Below are 15274 nucleotides of genomic sequence, written 5' to 3' on the forward strand. Positions count from 1 at the left end.
TGAAGAAAATCAATTGACTTCAATGATCAATTTGGAAGCGGCTTTGAGAGCCGGATTGCTGTTTGATTACTCTCATAACACTTTCAAGTTTTGGGGGCCGAATGTTTCTTCAACAAAGCCAAAGCACTAAAATGGAGTCTACAAGTTGCTCGGTGGGGCAAGTATGAAATAAGAGTAGCTTTTGCGTATAGACACCGAATTCAAATGCCTGAAAGCATGATCCATTTGATAACCACAAGCCAATTTGATGTCAACAACTTTGCCTGCCCCAAAAAGTACACAAATGACGACGACGGTCACTGCTCTGAGCCCATAGGCCCCATACCTGACATGCCAACCCTCGAAGACTCCCGCTGCACTGTCTATTGCGAGAAGAGCGTTTGTTTTCACTGCGGAAATGAGAAACTATATGACGACAGCGGGTGTCTAGAAAGGCAAGGAGAGTCTAAGCTGATCAAGGGTAAAGATGTTACCACTACCAGCAGTCAGTCGTGGACGGTGGGAGGAGCCATCGACGGCGGGGCTGGCGTCTCAGGAGATGAAGACTTTGACCCGGCGAGAATTGTGCTGCCTCTTCGGACCCTTTGATAGCTTTGTAATGTAGATTTTACAACAAGGCCAGACTACGGGATACTTTTGTTGTGTAGTTTTCTTTTCTTTTCTTTTTTCCCTCGTGCCTTTAGTCACATGTTACGGTCAATGCGGCATTCATCACTTGTATAGAATATGTTTGATTTTTATAAGTCTCTGCTTTCTCCTACAATTCCACTATTTGACATAGCATCCGCACTGCCACATAGCCCCTTGAAAGTATAGAGTGGAATCAACGACCCTCTCGCCCGCCGTTAACAATGAGGACAAATGACTAAGAAGCACCTAGAGAATAGCCCAAGCAAGACGAGAGCACTGTCTGACTGTCCTAACTGGCGAATTGCCTTGCATCCATTCTGTTTTCCTCTGAAGCCCAAAGGCTAAGTAGCTACCTCTACATGTAGGATAAAGAAATCAGAAGGTACCAAAAGCCAAGCCGTTGTATTATAGCTGCCCGTCAAAGCTGGTCGGGGGCAAGAAATATCTATTCTATAAAGTCCGTCCCCCAGAAAACAATAAACCACTCGCTCAAGATGAAGTTCTCAATGAATTCTTCTTGGGTGTGTTTCGCTTAGCATGACCCTCTTTCTGTCTTTGTCTTCCAAGACCAACAACCACTTAAATGTCCTTCCTGGGCTTCAACCACATATGGATAAGCGCCTTGTCCCACAGGGTGAACATTTGTGCCGCTGCATCCAGTCCTTACCCAATGAAATCGATGTCTTGTTCGCCAAACATTGCAGAAACCGAGGGCAAACTCAAAGTACCAGCAGTGGACTCACTTCATCTCGATGCAATTACGGGGCCCACTGGAGAACGGGGTTACAGCGTCGAGCTTGTCATTCTTGAAACGCTCGTCTCGCAGCCAGCGCTCAGGTATGACCGATTCAGCCAAAGTAAAAAGACTCGGGTTGTGGTTCACGGCCCAACAATTGAGGTCAACGACGGTCTGTCAAATCCAGTGTCAGTAGGTACTATCTAATAATGTGAACGGTGTAGGGTGCCCGATCAGTTCGTACGTTACTAGGAATGAAATTGCCCAAAATAGTAATACCGTCAGGGGCGGCTACAACAAGGAGTTCGGCGTTTGATACTATTTCTTCAAAGGTTAGAGACAATGTTTTGCAAGGCAATGCCCAAATGCCCGTCTTTTCGCATTTCGGTAGGAGGTCTTTGTGGACCAAGCCGCTCATTTTGCTTTTGTTGTAAAACAGCCCAGTAGCAGCTTATAGTTTGGGTCAGGGCGTGTTTCGAAGGGGGGGAAAGAAGACTGTATGAAATGGGCGCAACACAATCACGTAGATTAAAACCTGTACAGAACGGCACCAACCCAAAAACCAAATTAGCTACCAAACGTTTAGCATGCCTGGGGATGCTGACGAGCAGGCAACTCTTTGTGTGTGTTTTGTCTACTCTCCCGGGTCATAGCCCAGGCGTTGGAACATGTTGGGCGCAGCCATTGTGTATTGAAACTGACTGCTAAAGTGAAATTGGTAGAGAATTAATGGCGGGAGTAGCCGTCTAGAAGTGGAATGCGAAAAACATTTATAATCTCACGCGAATACCGTGTGCTCCAATAACTATTAACAACATTGCAATGTCAAAAAGCAGTGGTAGTCATAGCCCACCGGCCCGACTGGGAGAACAGCAGCCCGACACCCCGAAAACTGACAGACGCGCCCCACAAAAAAAGTATGGCAGTCGAAGGATGCAAGATCGAAAAAACTACGTTTGCAACCGACGCTTGACCTTTTGTCACTTGTTTTGGATGTGTGGAACTTCATACAGAGCAGTAATTGGCTGCAGGTATGTGCATTGGGGACTACCTTGTTGCTGCTACGGTAGATACTTTGTAGGCGCCGCAGCATCCGAGGCGAGTCGTCGATAGTTGACAAATTCACGCAGTTGGTGATTCGTCCATGTCACGGAACCTGCTTGACGTTACATTTCCTATACCTAATGGGGCAAAACTGACCAGTGGCCCCACCTCGACTTTTTTTCCCAACTACCTCAGGGCTCGCTCCCACCTACTGGCAGGCCATTGCCGTTGACGTCCAACGAGTTCTCGCTCAGCAGCCAAACAATGACACGTGCAACATCTTCGGGCTGAAGAGGAGTGGGGGGCAAACCATAAGCCTCCATGGTCTCTTCGAACTTGCCCTCAGGGATATCACCAAAAAACACCTTGGTCATGGGCGTAAGCGTGCTTCCTGTGAAGGTAGAGCATTCATTTGAATGATTTCCAAGGGTCAGCTTATTATACTCGTACCCTCCAAATTTTGAAAAAAGGAAAAAAAAGGAAAAAAAAAGGAAAAAAAGGAAAAAAAAGGAAAAAAAAGGAAAAAAAGGAAAAAAAAGGAAAAAAAAACCAGGCCCACTCGACAAAGTAATGGAAACATACCTGGCAGAACGCTGTTCACCCTGATGCCGTACTTGCCGACGTCGTTGGCAAGGGCCTTGGTGAAATGCTCGCATGCGGCTTTGCTGACTTGGTAGGCATAGGTGCCAGCATTGTGCGTGAATGCCACCTGCTGGTGACGTTGACGATGGCCGGGTGGCTCCCCTTGTCCATGCTGAGCATCGCTTCGACCTGAGCTCTGGTGCAATACTTGACGCCGTCGAGGTTGACGCGCAGGATCCGCTCCCATTCTTGGTCGCTCTCGATCAAGATTGCGGGCCTGCCGCCCGTATATGCCTTTTGCGGGATCCCGGCCACGTTGGCCGAGCCGTGAAGCGCGCCCGACGTTTTGATGATGCGCTGCACCCAGTCCTGGACTTGAGCATTGTCGCCAACATCGACGTCCTCCAGGTACACCTCGGTGTCCTGGTTGATTTCCTTGACCTCCTTGCGGACTTGGTCAAAGACGCTTGTTTGTTTGTCTGCGATTCAAATGGCTGCGGCGCCGTGACGGGCCAAGAGATGAGCCGTCGCACGGCCTATTCCAGAGGCACCACCTGTGATGCTGTAGACTCTGCCGGTCGTGTTGATTCCGTAGTGGGTGGCCATTCTGATCGGGACAGTGTCGAGATGGAGATAGAGGTTGGTTGGTTGCTTGGTTGCTTGAATAGGTACTTGCAAAGACGGGTGTTTGTTGACAAAGATGGTCAGATTGATACCCCGTACGAGGTAACCAGGAAAGCTTTATAATCGATGATATCCTAAGGGTGTAATCTCCTCGCTGTTGCTTAGTTATTCAAAGCGCCGAAAGTAGTATAGATCTACAGCTTTAGCCGTTTTTGGTAACCAAGGTTATATTAGCCGGGTACCTTTGACAAAGGTGGATTAAAACAAATATATCTTTTTAAAAATGGATTAAAAAAGTGCCAAATTTTCGCTTAGATACCTTTTTTGGGCGAATTGTTAATTTGTGTAAAACGCAAAACTAAATTGCGTTTTTAATCGTTAAAATTTTAAAAGGAGTAGGCGGTTAGCAAAATGCGGCAAAATGGAGGAATAGGCGGTTAGCAAAATGCGGCAAAATCGACATACGTGATTCACAAATCGACTTTTAAATTTTACCCCTGCGTAAAAGGTACTTCCAAAATCATTCCACTTTTTTTACAAAAATAAAATACCGCCTAATTGGGAAAACAACTAAGTAACAGCGAGGAGATCACACCCTAAGCATACATGCCGGGTTTCTGCTGGTTGTGTTGCACTGTCGTTTTGGCCGCACCTGTGTCTAACCAGTAGTATACCATCTCGCCATATCTCAAACAGTATTTGCACACATCGGTGTCACTAGACATTCCGGCCGGTTACATGCATATGCATCCCCCGCGTTTCCATATGTCATCTGCCATGATGAACTACGACCTTGGCGTCTCATTATGGACATGTTATTGATCACGAACCTTGGCGTAAAGTAAAAATACCCCTCGTTAAACAATCGGTGTTAATAACAAGGCCGTTAACGGATATAAAGCTCCCGTTAAATCCGCATGGCCATTAATATAATAGGTCGAGAAAAACAATTAAATAAACGGATTTTCAAAAGGGATTATTTGTGCATAAAGTTTTTCAACCCTCGCCAAAACAAACTATAAAATGACCTAATCTCAGGGCTCATCCCGAAAGCCCGTAGCGCGTTGCAATGTACCTGTAGTTTCAATGCTCAGCCTAGACCCCGGCTGCGCAGGGGCCCGTGCGCTCCATATACCTTACCAGCCACATAGCTTTTCGACCAATTATATCGATCGAAAAAGTCGCGCGCGTTCTAATCTGAGGACATTTTGTCGATTTTGGCCGTTCACCGGCAAATCTGTACAGTACACGCACTGTGCGCGCACCGTACAGGCAAAAGGCGATACAGTTAAATTATTATACATTATATATATTAAAATAAAAGGTCAAATAATAAATCGAATAAAAATCGCATAAATACAGCAGAGTATATGTTAAGTACCTGATTTTTCGGATTTTTTAACGATATTTTGCTTTATATTTTGTCGTTTATATTGGCCGGGCTATCTACCGTTTTACCTATTTTATTTATATTTTTATTTTTTATTATATCAGCGAATATATATACGGTAAAAATTCCAATTTCTATTACAAAGTAATAATTGTACTTTTTTATAACAATATATACTTTATTTTTTTAATAAAAAAGTTATTTAAAATTTTATTATAAAAAATATAAAATTTCAAATAACGTGGTTCATCAGGACCCCGGACATATCAGGACCCCGGACATTTTTCAACCCAGTTTCATCCTTTATTTTCCACACGTGTTCTTTCCCCCAACAGTAATGGAATCATCAAATTGCGAAGCGCGAATCATTCTTGCTCTAAATGAGCTCCGATCAAGCAAAAAGAAAAGCATACGAAAGGTTGCATTAATATATAATGTCCCAAAATCGACACTACACGACAGAATAAACGGCATCGCTTCTTTGGCCAATCGTCGGCCAGGCAACCAAAAGCTAACGGAAAGGGAAGAGGAAGTAATTGTCCAGTATATACTGGACCTGGATTCCCGAGGGTTTCCAGCCCAGATCGCTGATGTGGCCGCAATGGCCGATCATCTTCTCGCTGCGCGGGACGCGCGACCGGTCGGCAAGCAATGGGCTTATCGCTTCGTACAACGACGCACAGAATTAAAAACGCGTTTTTCTCGCGCTTACGATTTCCAAAGAGCTCTTTGCGAAGATCCTGACGCGTTAAACGCGTGGTTTCAATTGGTGGCCAATATGAGGGCCAAATATGGCATCCAAGACTGCGACATGTACAACTTCGACGAAACCGGCTTTATGATGGGCCAGATTTGCGCTGGAATGGTCGTAACTGGGTCCGAAAGACGCGGAAGAAGGAAAAAAGTACAGCCTGGCAATCGAGAATGGGCGACTGCAATTTGTTGCATCAGTGGCGACGGTTACGATATACCCCCGTATATCATCGTCAAAGGCTTTTACCATTTGTCCAATTGGTATACAGAAGGCGGTCTTCCGGACACGTGGCGCCTCAAACCCACCGTTAATGGATGGACCGACAACGAGACTGGCCTCGACTGGGTTCAGCATTTCGACAACCATACAAAATCGCGGACAAAAGGCGTATATCGGATGTTAGTGCTCGATGGGCACGGCAGTCATCGATCCCCTGAATTCGAGGGCTATTGCAAAGATTACAATATTATTCCACTTTACCTGCCTGCTCATTCATCTCATTTAACCCAGCCACTTGATGTCGGAGTGTTTAACGTCCTTAAGCGGGCGTACGGTCAAAAAATTAACGACTTTATCCGGGCCCACATCACTAACATCAGCAAAGTCGACTTCTTTTTGGCTTTTGCAGCGGCTTACAAAAAGTCAATGACAAAAGAAAATATGGCCGGGGGTTTTCGAGGGGCGGGAATTATCCCCCATAGCCCGGAAATGGTCATATCTAAGCTGGATGTTAGGCTACGGACGCCGTCACCTAAAGAGCTTGATTTTTCCAGCACCGAAACCTGGGTTTCTCAAACACCGCACAACCCGACAGAAGCCGTTAATCAATCTACCCTTGTTAAAAGTCGAATCAACTGTCATCAGGGAAGCTCGCCAACGCCTATTTTTAATGCTGTAAAGCAGCTAGCAAAAGGGTTGGAGTCGATTGCTCATCGAACCACACTTTTGGAAGCGGAGAACCACAGCCTTCGGAAGGCCAACGAAGCGCTTAGCAAGCGGCGCAGGGCTCAAAAAACACGTATCCGCGAAGGAGGGTCATTTACCATACAAGAGGGTCAGAATTTGCTTCAATCAAATGGTGCCGATGGTCTAATATACGAAAAGAAAGATGAAAATGGGGAGGGGAGTAGTGCGCAGCCGGCGACTAAACGACGTTGCGGCAACTGCGGTAAACCTGGACATAATGCACGCACCTGTCAGGAGGATGCAGAAATGTCTGATGTACATATATCCGATTGCATTGAGGTAAATTGAACAACGCTGGCGTTGCAATTGAAATTGGAAGTAGTATTGTGCAGGAAAAGTGTCCGGGGTCCTGATATGTCCGGGGTCCTGATGAACCACGTTAATTTATTTTTTGTAAATTAAGTTTGACGTGGATATTCGCCCCTATATAAAGCCTAAGTATAAAAATTTTGGTATTCATACTATAAAAATTGGTAAAAATATAAACCCATTTCGTTTTTAAATATAAATATTCAAATATTTATATTTTAATTAATAAAATGGCCAATTCTCGGTTTTTTTGCAAAACGGGTTTAACGTGGACGTTTGTATATATATATAGAGTCCAATCCATAAAATCTTGGTACTGGTACCGTCAAAATTGGTTAAAATACAAACCCGTTTCGATTGCAAATTTTGGATTATTTTTATTTATTTTACCTTTTCGGCTTTTTAATACGTTATATTACGTAATGTTAATATTAAAATCTATATATATATATATATATATATATATATATATAGAACCTTTACCAATATTACCCCCCACGTGCAAAAAATATACAAATTTTATTAATAAATAAAATAATAAGAAAATAAAATCGAAAATTTGAAAAACAAATATAATCTAATTAACAGAAATCCAATGGGCCGGGGCTGAAGATGTGAATGCTGCTGTTGAAGCTGCGGAGCGCGCTCAGAAAGTCTGGCAGGCAAAGGACTGGGTAAGTGGCGTTCTTTGGCGGGAGAAAGAAGACATTGCTAAATTGCCTCTTTTTGACAGACCGAGAGACGAGATGTCATGGTCAGGTTTGCAGATCTGATCGCAGAACACGCCGAGCAAATCAGATACCTCGAGACAATTGTCACCGGGAAACCCAACGCCTTTAGTGGTTTTGAAGTGAACGATGCTGTCCAGAACTTCAAATGTACCTTGTGCACCTCTTTTCTCCAAGACACTGGAATCGATTATCAAAGAGCTCAACGGCGGCCAACTAACAATCCCGATTATCCACGCAGATTGGGCATCTTCTTATGGCTTCCTCCCTAGCGATATTATCAAGGCAGAGGATGCCTCACTCAAGGTTTGGACTTGCCCCAGATGGATATTTTGCCAAATGACAAAGCTTCATCGTCAAGACGAGCGAGCTGAACCCGCTGCCGGCTATTTTTGCAGCGTCCCTGGGGGCCAAGGCCGGATTCCCAGACGGGCTGCTGAGCTGTTTTACGGGCGGAGCGGCGGCGGGCATCGCCTTGTCGGAGCATGCTCGCATTCGCAAGATCAGCTTCACGGGAAGCATAGGCACCGGCAAGCTGGTGGCTATCGGCGCGGCCAAGTCCAACCTGTAGCGGGTGACGCTCGAGCTGGGGGGCAAATCGCCAAGTGTAGTCTTTAGCGATGCCGACCTCGACAAGGCCGTCTCCGCTGCCGCTGCCGGCATAACGCGCTACAGCGGCCAGATCTGCGTCGCCCCTTCGCGTCTGTACCTGCACGAGGACATCGCCGAGGCGTTTTTGGTCAAGCTGCGCAAAACCGTCGAGGACTTTGCCACGACCTTTGGCGCGGACCCGCTGAGCCCAACGACCATGTCTGGTCCCCTGTTCAACCACCAGCAGAAGAAGACGGTGCTCGCCTACCTGGAATCCGGCAAAAAGGACGCGACGCTGCTGACGGGAGGCAGCGCCGTCGGTGACAAAGGGTGCTATATCCAGCCGACTGTGTTTGTCGACCCGCAGCCAGACGCACGGGTTCTACGAGAGGAGGTGTTTGGACCCGTCGCCGTCGTTGTTCGATTCAGGACCGAGGAGGAAGCTGTGGCGCTGGCCAACGACAACGAAAACGGGCTGGCGGCCTACGTCTGGACGCGCGATGCGGCTCGCGGCTTCAGAATGACGCGTGCTCTGGAGGCGGGTTCTGTGGTCGTCAACGGCCCCATGGAATTGGACGCCCGAATCCCCTTTGGCGGTTGGAAGCGTAAGTCTCAGCCCCCTGAATTGGCTCACGGGACCTTTTGCGTTTCTTGGCTAACACGTTCGCTGCAGAGAGTGGTTTGGGGGTTGAAAATGCCGTGGAAGGGCTAAAAGCTTGGCTTCAAATCAAGACTGTTATAATGAACGCTTGAAATGGATGTAGTTGAGATGTTGTTCACCCAAAGCTTCTAATTAGTTCTGGCTGGATCGGATGTTTTCGAAAAGACATTGTTGCTTGTTTCCAAAGTCATCTTCTCCATACCATTAGCCAGTTGTAATCTGCGCCTGTCCAAAACCGAAAGACGTCTTGGAATCCCACCGTCAGGTACATGTCTCGCCCGACATCAGTGGCCACGATACAAGCGTCAGTCTCACTCTTCTCTGCCCTGTCCAGCCCCCACCTCATGAGCATGGACCCAACACCCTTTCGACGATGCCTGGGGTCGACCACGACGATGTCTGCAGCTGTGATTGAAAATGAATGTAAGCAGGAGAAGAACGGAAAAAGAGAAGAAAAACAGAACACGGCAAAGTGTTCCTACGATGACCGTGACTTACACCACATCCGGCGCATCCCGTCCTCCCCAAAGGCGTTTTTGTAAGCGCCCGTCAAAGCTTCTTCACGAGCCTTGATGGCCTCCCCATTGATGATAGCCGGCAGGGGAGCAGCCATAGTCTTGGCCTCCAAGCCACAAGCGGCATCGGGGTCGACTTCTGTCCGCGGCTGCTGCCACAGAGCCCAGCCAGCAATCTCCTCCCTTTTGCTCTCGCCGGACGGGCCCTGGACGGCGACCAGATAGTGCTGCCCCGGCTTTGCAAAGTTTGCCCTGTAGCGGTCCTCCCGCCACCGCCGGCCCAGCGTGAGGCGCTCTTCCTCGGTCGCGTTGGAGAAGATGGCCTGGCTGTAGGGGTTGTGGCCGAAGCACTCGAGGGCAATGTCGAGGAGCTTGGGCAGCTCGTCGGCGGTGGCCATGCGGACGTGGAGGTTGGAGTTGTGTAACTTGTGTGGTGACATTTTTTTGGGATTTTGCAGTCGATTCACTGCTGCCCTGTCGAGTTCAATTTTTCCGGGGATACCCGACAATCAGGATCAACGTAGGCAACTGTCCGGGCATCTGGCAATACTGCCAAACTACATTCATTTATAGCAGATCATGACGGTCTCGTTTGCTGCACCCTAGACTCTTGGCATTCCGCCAAGAGGTGGGCTCCGGCTTACATCCAGACCCCGCCTGGCGCGGCTTCGGCGCTAGGACCCACCCCCAAAATCTCCCATGGCCGATGTCCGATCTCCGATGTTCGTCCCATCCCCGGTTCATTTGAGGCTTCTTCGCAGGCCTCGGGGGTTCGCCAGGAATGCCATCACCACGGCAAAGCCAGCAAACGCCGTCGACGCGGCAAAGGCGTTGTGTATGCCCTCGTAGTACACCATTCGCGCTTGACTTTGGACGCCGTCGGGGAGTGCCTTGAGTGCAGTGATTGAGTGGCGGATAGCGTCAATCATCTAGAGCAGGATGGTTTTGCTGTAAGCGAGTTTCCGATACGTGTGCAATTGGGGTATCTCGTTCACTCGAAGGCTTACTTCTTCCTTGTTCTCAACACCTCCTAAAGCATCAGGGAGCCGTGTGCTCAGCGTCGTTTGCAAGATGGCCGATGTAAGTGCGACTCCCCAAACCGCCCCCAGGGAGCGGATGAGGTAGGTTACGGATGCAGAAACGGCGTGATCTGGTGGGGATGTGTCAACCAAATGCTTTGAGAAACAAAACACAATGCCTGATGCAGACATACGCACCTGCATGTTCGAATGTCGCCAACCCAGTGAAAAGCATGGCAGGCATCACCATGCCCTGGCCGAGGTTGGCGGGGAAGATGTAGACAAAGTACTTCCAGTCTTGATCAACAAACTGGAGAGATGTGGTCAAGGCGTTGCCAATCAGCATTACGATGGCTCCTGCCCGCATCAATCCAATAAGGCTTCCCCAACGAGACATTACTATCCCAGTAACAAGTCCGCCCAAAGGCAGCGCCAGCGAGGGGATGATGAGGCGTGCACCGGCCTTGGTAGCCGAGTCCCCCAGCACGACCTGGAAGAAGAGTGGAAGCATGAAGATGTACTGGTTCTCGTCAGTTATTTTGCTGTCTGTTCTTTCATGGAGTATTGTAGCTTGAAGAAGATTATTCTTGTGCAAAATCACATACTGCATAGGCCGAAAGCCCGAGGCTAACGTTGGCCAGTTGAGTGACTGTCGGAAGGAAGCCATGCAAAAGGCGCAGAGGGATGACGGGAATGGCAGTGGTACGGTGTTGAATTGAGATGAACAAGGCAAAGAGGAGCGAGCTTCCAATCAGAGACGCGACAACCCAGGGACTACCCCAAGGCAGCTCGTTGCCGCCAAGACTCAGGGCGACCAGCTGCATGGAGATGGCGACGACCAGGACTAGAGCACCCGAGATGTCAACCTTGGACCATATCGTGCGGAGGCGGCTGACGCCCTGTCCAGAAGAGACGCTGGACTCTGGGTCCCGCACCACAAACCAGCCGAGCACCAGGGCAGCAACGGAGATGGGCACCTGCGACAGGAAGCACCAGCGCCACCCGATTAGGTCGGCGACGGCGCCTCCCAGCGACGCCCCGGCTACGGCACCGAATCCCACAAAGCCGTTTTGCATGGCTTGGTACATGCCTCGCCGTTGGAAGGGTATCATGTCCGAGTTGATGATTGTTGCTTGGAGGGGTCAGTTGGAATTTTAAGAGACGACTACCTAGCTACCTTGGTTAATGGATTGAGTAAAAACCCCGTCACTCACTCACCCAGCGTCAGCAACCCACCGCCCCCAAAGCCAGTCAGAGCGCGCATGGCATTGAGGAAAACAACGTCGGTGGCCAGCCCGCAGCCCAAGCAGCCGAGCGCAAAGGTGGCGCTGCTGACAAGGAAGCAGGGCCGCCTTCCAAAAACGTCCGAGAAGCGACCGTACAGCGGCTGGAAGGCGGTGCTGGTGACGAGGTACGACGTGGTCAGCCACGAGGCCGTGTTGGCGGCGTCGAACTCGGAGCTGATGACGGCGTAGGTCGACGCCATGATGGTGCCGTCCAAGCCGAACAGGAACACGTTTGCCATGATGGCGGCCTCGATCCAGAGGAAGCCCCGCGGCGGCGTCCACGGCCCCTTTGCGTCGACGAGCGGGTCCGCGTCGGGCGGGAGGAAGGGCGCGTCCTCGTGGTCCGCATCTGGCTTGTAGCTCCCCGTCGCATTGGCCTCCTCGTCTGTGGGCGGTAGCGGCCGAGAGAAAACCTCGCCGTCGAGGGGTATTGCCTGGCCTGCCATACTGGGTTGGTGTTGGCTACATCTGGTTGCCCCAGAGTGGCACGACTAAACAATCCCTAATTAGAAGAAAAAAAAAAAAAAGTTCTTTTTCCCCCTTGTCCCCTCATCCAAATCTCTTATCACAGTCGATCGTTCTTGTCAATGATGTCACATGAAATTTGGCTGACGGCTTGTCCGGACAAAATAATCCGGGTGTGGGGGGAGTGAGCAGTCAGGTCCGGATGAGGAATCTTCAATTAGGGGTACCAACCACAGGTCATAAAATAGATGCGGGGATATTTGCTTTTGTCCAGTAGGACTGTCTGAACTCGTAATTCACAGCCGGAAATGCTACTTGCATACAAATCGTACGAGGGGCGCTTTTGGTCAAGCACAATTCCGGGGTCATTTGTTCTTTTACAACCTCGGACGCTGGTAGATCATCCTACCCCTCTCCGCATTCCTCTTCCTCCTGGGGTTTGTGGGCTGCTTCCAGATTGGCTGGTCGGGATCATATCCCACCAAGCAGTTGACGGTCTCGGCCCCTTCCCCAGCATCGTTGATCTCACTCCCGACCGGATTCTTCCACCGTCCCGTCAGCTTGATGTAGCCGTCCAGCGCAGCAGCCATGGACTTGCCCAGCTCGAGGGCTTTGGCCGCACGGCTGTGGGAATAGTAGGTCAAGAGCCTGCTGGCCGTCTGTCGATCGCCAGACTTGATCAGCAGCTCGGCGCTCTTCTGCACCCAGTCAACGTCGCTCCGGCTCTGGTTCTCAAATCCCGTCAACATGCTGGTGACCACGGGATGGAACGCGTCGGGGGCGGAGCACATGTAATACAGGACCCTCTTGAAGATCCTGCCGGCGAACTCGCTCGCCTCCTGCAGCTCAAAGTCCGGGTTCAGGAAGCTGCTCGACGCCCCCGTGGTCAGGTAGCGGTGCTCGCCAAACTCGGGCGGGATGCCGTCGACCCCGAGCCACCACGGCACGAACGGCGCCGCGACGGACCCCGTGGGCGCGATCCAGACCCGCAGCAGGTCGCGGTCCACGCCCGCCTTGAGGCTGAGCACCTGTCCGTAGCCGGCCTCGTCGTCCGAGATGCGCACGTCGCGCACCCGCTCCATCAGCTTCTCCTCCGTGAGCGGCTTCATGGCCAGCGTGGCATCCTCCAGCGCCGCCTGCGACATGAACTTGAACCCGCCGTCGCGCGCCGTCTTGTTGCCGCCCCTGTCGCCGTAGGCGTTGAAGATGTTGAAGGCCTCGCCGCCCTCGGGGTCCCACCACCCCTGCTCGACGGCGAACGAGACGATGTTGGCCGAGCCCATGTGGTCGGAGCTGTTGGCGAAATCGACGGGGAAGTCCTCGATGTAGCCGGGGTACAGCACGCGCACGACGTCGCTCTTGAGGCGCTCGGCGGCCCACAGCTTCTTGCCGCCGGCCATCTCCCACACGACCCAGCCCTCGTCCTTGTCGGCGACCAGGTGCGTGTTGCCGCCGTAGGTCGCCTCGCCGTACCGATCCATCAGCCTGCCGATGATCTCGACGCCCTCCCTGGCCGTCGTGGCCCGCTCGAGCACGATCCTGGCCAGGTCGCTGTACTGCACGCCGCGCTGGGGCGTGGGCGTCATGGCGACCAGCTCGTCGCGGTTCTGCGCCCAGACGTCGCGGACGGCGACGCCGTGCTCGTTGACGCCGCCGTTGGTCAGGGGCGCCGGGAAGCCCTCAAAGTCCGAGTACTCCATGGACAGGTAGCGAAACGTGTGGCTGACCTGCGGGATCTGGAACAGCTCGCCGGGGATGCTGGCCTGCGGCGTCACGCCCACCGTGACGGTGGCGTTGGCCCCATGGTCGCGCGCCGGGAACAGCTGCAGCCAGTGCGACGACACCTCCTCGCCCGTGCCGCCCACCATGACGCTGCCGTCGGCCGTGAGGTCCCTGCCCACGTAAAAGGCGTAGCTGGCCGCGGCGGGGCCGGCGAGGGCCACCGCTGCTGTGAGTACGGCTGCTGTGCTGGTGACCATTTTTTTTTTCTGCCGATCGGGAGCGAATACGGGACTTTTGGTGGTTTTTTTCGGCCCGGTGGCGCAGCAGTTGGGGCGGCCGAAAAAAAAAAGGTTGTTGTACCAGGTGAGGAAATGCGAGACGGGACGATTTCACGGCATGACGTCCTCGGCATTTAGACCGATGCTGCACTATCTCGGCCTGCGTCCCCGAAGCGTAAAAAAAGCAAAACCCCACCAAGTAATTTCCGGTATCGCGCATGACGTCGCTAGAGGTAACCACGAATGCCCACTCTTCCATGCCAAGAAATAGATAGAAACATCTGCCAGACTTGGGATGAACTTGGCATAGCTTGTATTGAAGCTTGTTCGGAAGTTGGGTACCTCTGTAGATTATTCTGGAACGAATTAGGTAATGCTTGTATCCAAAAAAAAAAAAAAAAAAAAAAAAAAAAAAAAAAAAAAGAGAGAGAGAATCGCCAGGTAACTCTATCCGTCGGGCATTCTGAATCGAGGAATTCCACCACCAATAGCAAAGCTGAGGCTCATGTCCATCTTTGTCTTTTTTTGGAAAAAGACATCCTTCTATAGTATACTGGTAGTATCAAAGCACCTTGGCAAAGCCGCCAGGACCATCTAATCAAGTGAAGCTCCCAATACATGATCCAAAGACTTGTCTCCTTGTTTGATTGAGCTAAGTGTGGGCGATCCTGTCAAAGCCTCCAATTAATCGCACAGCTGCTGAACCACTTCTTGCCATTCTCATTTCCAGGTTTGCGCGATTGCTTGAGCGTCCCCGTGTTTGTCTAGCAAATGGTCCAGCCGATTCATCACTGGAAATGTGTCGCACTGTCGAGAGCCAGGCTCGCTGGTATGCTGGACAATAGGGGGTGCAACGGCCAACAGGATCCTACGGGTAAAACGCACCCATCAGTACCCGTCGGGTAAATGTATCGGAAGCTCGTTGGCGCGAAACTAGGCTCCTAGTCTAGTAGAGCGCCATCGACACCGCCGCC

General features: G+C 50.8%; 7 protein-coding genes across 7 annotated transcripts; 3 read left to right on the forward strand and 4 right to left on the reverse strand.

Annotated features, from left to right (window-relative positions):
* Window positions 1-204: 204 nt before the first annotated feature.
* Window positions 205-588, forward strand: MGG_09086 (uncharacterized protein; the record flags this gene model as incomplete). Its single annotated transcript, XM_003711141.1, has 1 exon — window positions 205-588. One exon carries the CDS (start codon window positions 205-207, stop codon window positions 586-588), a length of 384 nt encoding a protein of 127 aa, XP_003711189.1.
* Window positions 589-1124: 536 nt separating this feature from the next.
* On the forward strand, window positions 1125-1682 carry MGG_16589 (uncharacterized protein; the record flags this gene model as incomplete). The annotated part of the gene is made up of 3 exons (XM_003711142.1): window positions 1125-1151; window positions 1335-1467; window positions 1591-1682. 3 exons carry the CDS (start codon window positions 1125-1127, stop codon window positions 1680-1682), a joined length of 252 nt encoding a protein of 83 aa, XP_003711190.1.
* Window positions 1683-2601: 919 nt separating this feature from the next.
* On the reverse strand, window positions 2602-3598 carry MGG_09087 (3-oxoacyl-[acyl-carrier-protein] reductase; the record flags this gene model as incomplete). The annotated part of the gene is made up of 3 exons (XM_003711143.1): window positions 2602-2801; window positions 3025-3444; window positions 3526-3598. 3 exons carry the CDS (start codon window positions 3596-3598, stop codon window positions 2602-2604), a joined length of 693 nt encoding a protein of 230 aa, XP_003711191.1.
* Window positions 3599-7786: 4188 nt separating this feature from the next.
* Window positions 7787-9107, forward strand: MGG_13331 (gamma-glutamyl-gamma-aminobutyraldehyde dehydrogenase; the record flags this gene model as incomplete). Its single annotated transcript, XM_003711144.1, has 5 exons — window positions 7787-7913; window positions 8005-8069; window positions 8125-8301; window positions 8335-8959; window positions 9028-9107. 5 exons carry the CDS (start codon window positions 7787-7789, stop codon window positions 9105-9107), a joined length of 1074 nt encoding a protein of 357 aa, XP_003711192.1.
* On the reverse strand, window positions 9024-10025 carry MGG_09089 (uncharacterized protein). The gene is made up of 2 exons (XM_003711145.1): window positions 9514-10025; window positions 9024-9420 (listed from the first exon to the last, which is right to left on the reverse strand). The coding sequence occupies exons 1-2, from the start codon at window positions 9968-9970 to the stop codon at window positions 9203-9205; spliced, it is 675 nt and encodes a 224-aa protein (XP_003711193.1). The 5' UTR covers window positions 9971-10025; the 3' UTR covers window positions 9024-9202.
* A 199-nt stretch (window positions 10026-10224) lies between these two features.
* On the reverse strand, window positions 10225-12281 carry MGG_15183 (vacuolar basic amino acid transporter 2; the record flags this gene model as incomplete). Its single annotated transcript, XM_003711146.1, has 5 exons — window positions 10225-10459; window positions 10538-10680; window positions 10748-11069; window positions 11155-11681; window positions 11768-12281. 5 exons carry the CDS (start codon window positions 12279-12281, stop codon window positions 10271-10273), a joined length of 1695 nt encoding a protein of 564 aa, XP_003711194.1. The 3' UTR covers window positions 10225-10270.
* Window positions 12282-12677: 396 nt separating this feature from the next.
* Window positions 12678-14279, reverse strand: MGG_15184 (peptidase U34; the record flags this gene model as incomplete). The annotated part of the gene is made up of 1 exon (XM_003711147.1): window positions 12678-14279. One exon carries the CDS (start codon window positions 14277-14279, stop codon window positions 12678-12680), a length of 1602 nt encoding a protein of 533 aa, XP_003711195.1.
* Between the last annotated feature and the right edge of the window lie 995 nt (window positions 14280-15274).

Source organism: Pyricularia oryzae, chromosome 3 (genome assembly GCF_000002495.2).
Source record: "Pyricularia oryzae 70-15 chromosome 3, whole genome shotgun sequence".
In the NCBI taxonomy this organism is placed as follows: Eukaryota; Fungi; Ascomycota; class Sordariomycetes; order Magnaporthales; family Pyriculariaceae; genus Pyricularia; species Pyricularia oryzae.

Bases quoted from the DNA above. Each gene is read 5' to 3' on its own strand.
- MGG_09089 (XM_003711145.1), bottom strand. From the start codon at position 9,970: ATGTCACCACACAAGTTACACAACTCCAACCTCCACGTCCGCATGGCC. The intron at 9,421-9,513 runs GTAAGTCACGGT...TTTCAATCACAG, and splicing joins CGGGATGCGCCGGATGTGGT to CTGCAGACATCGTCGTGGTC.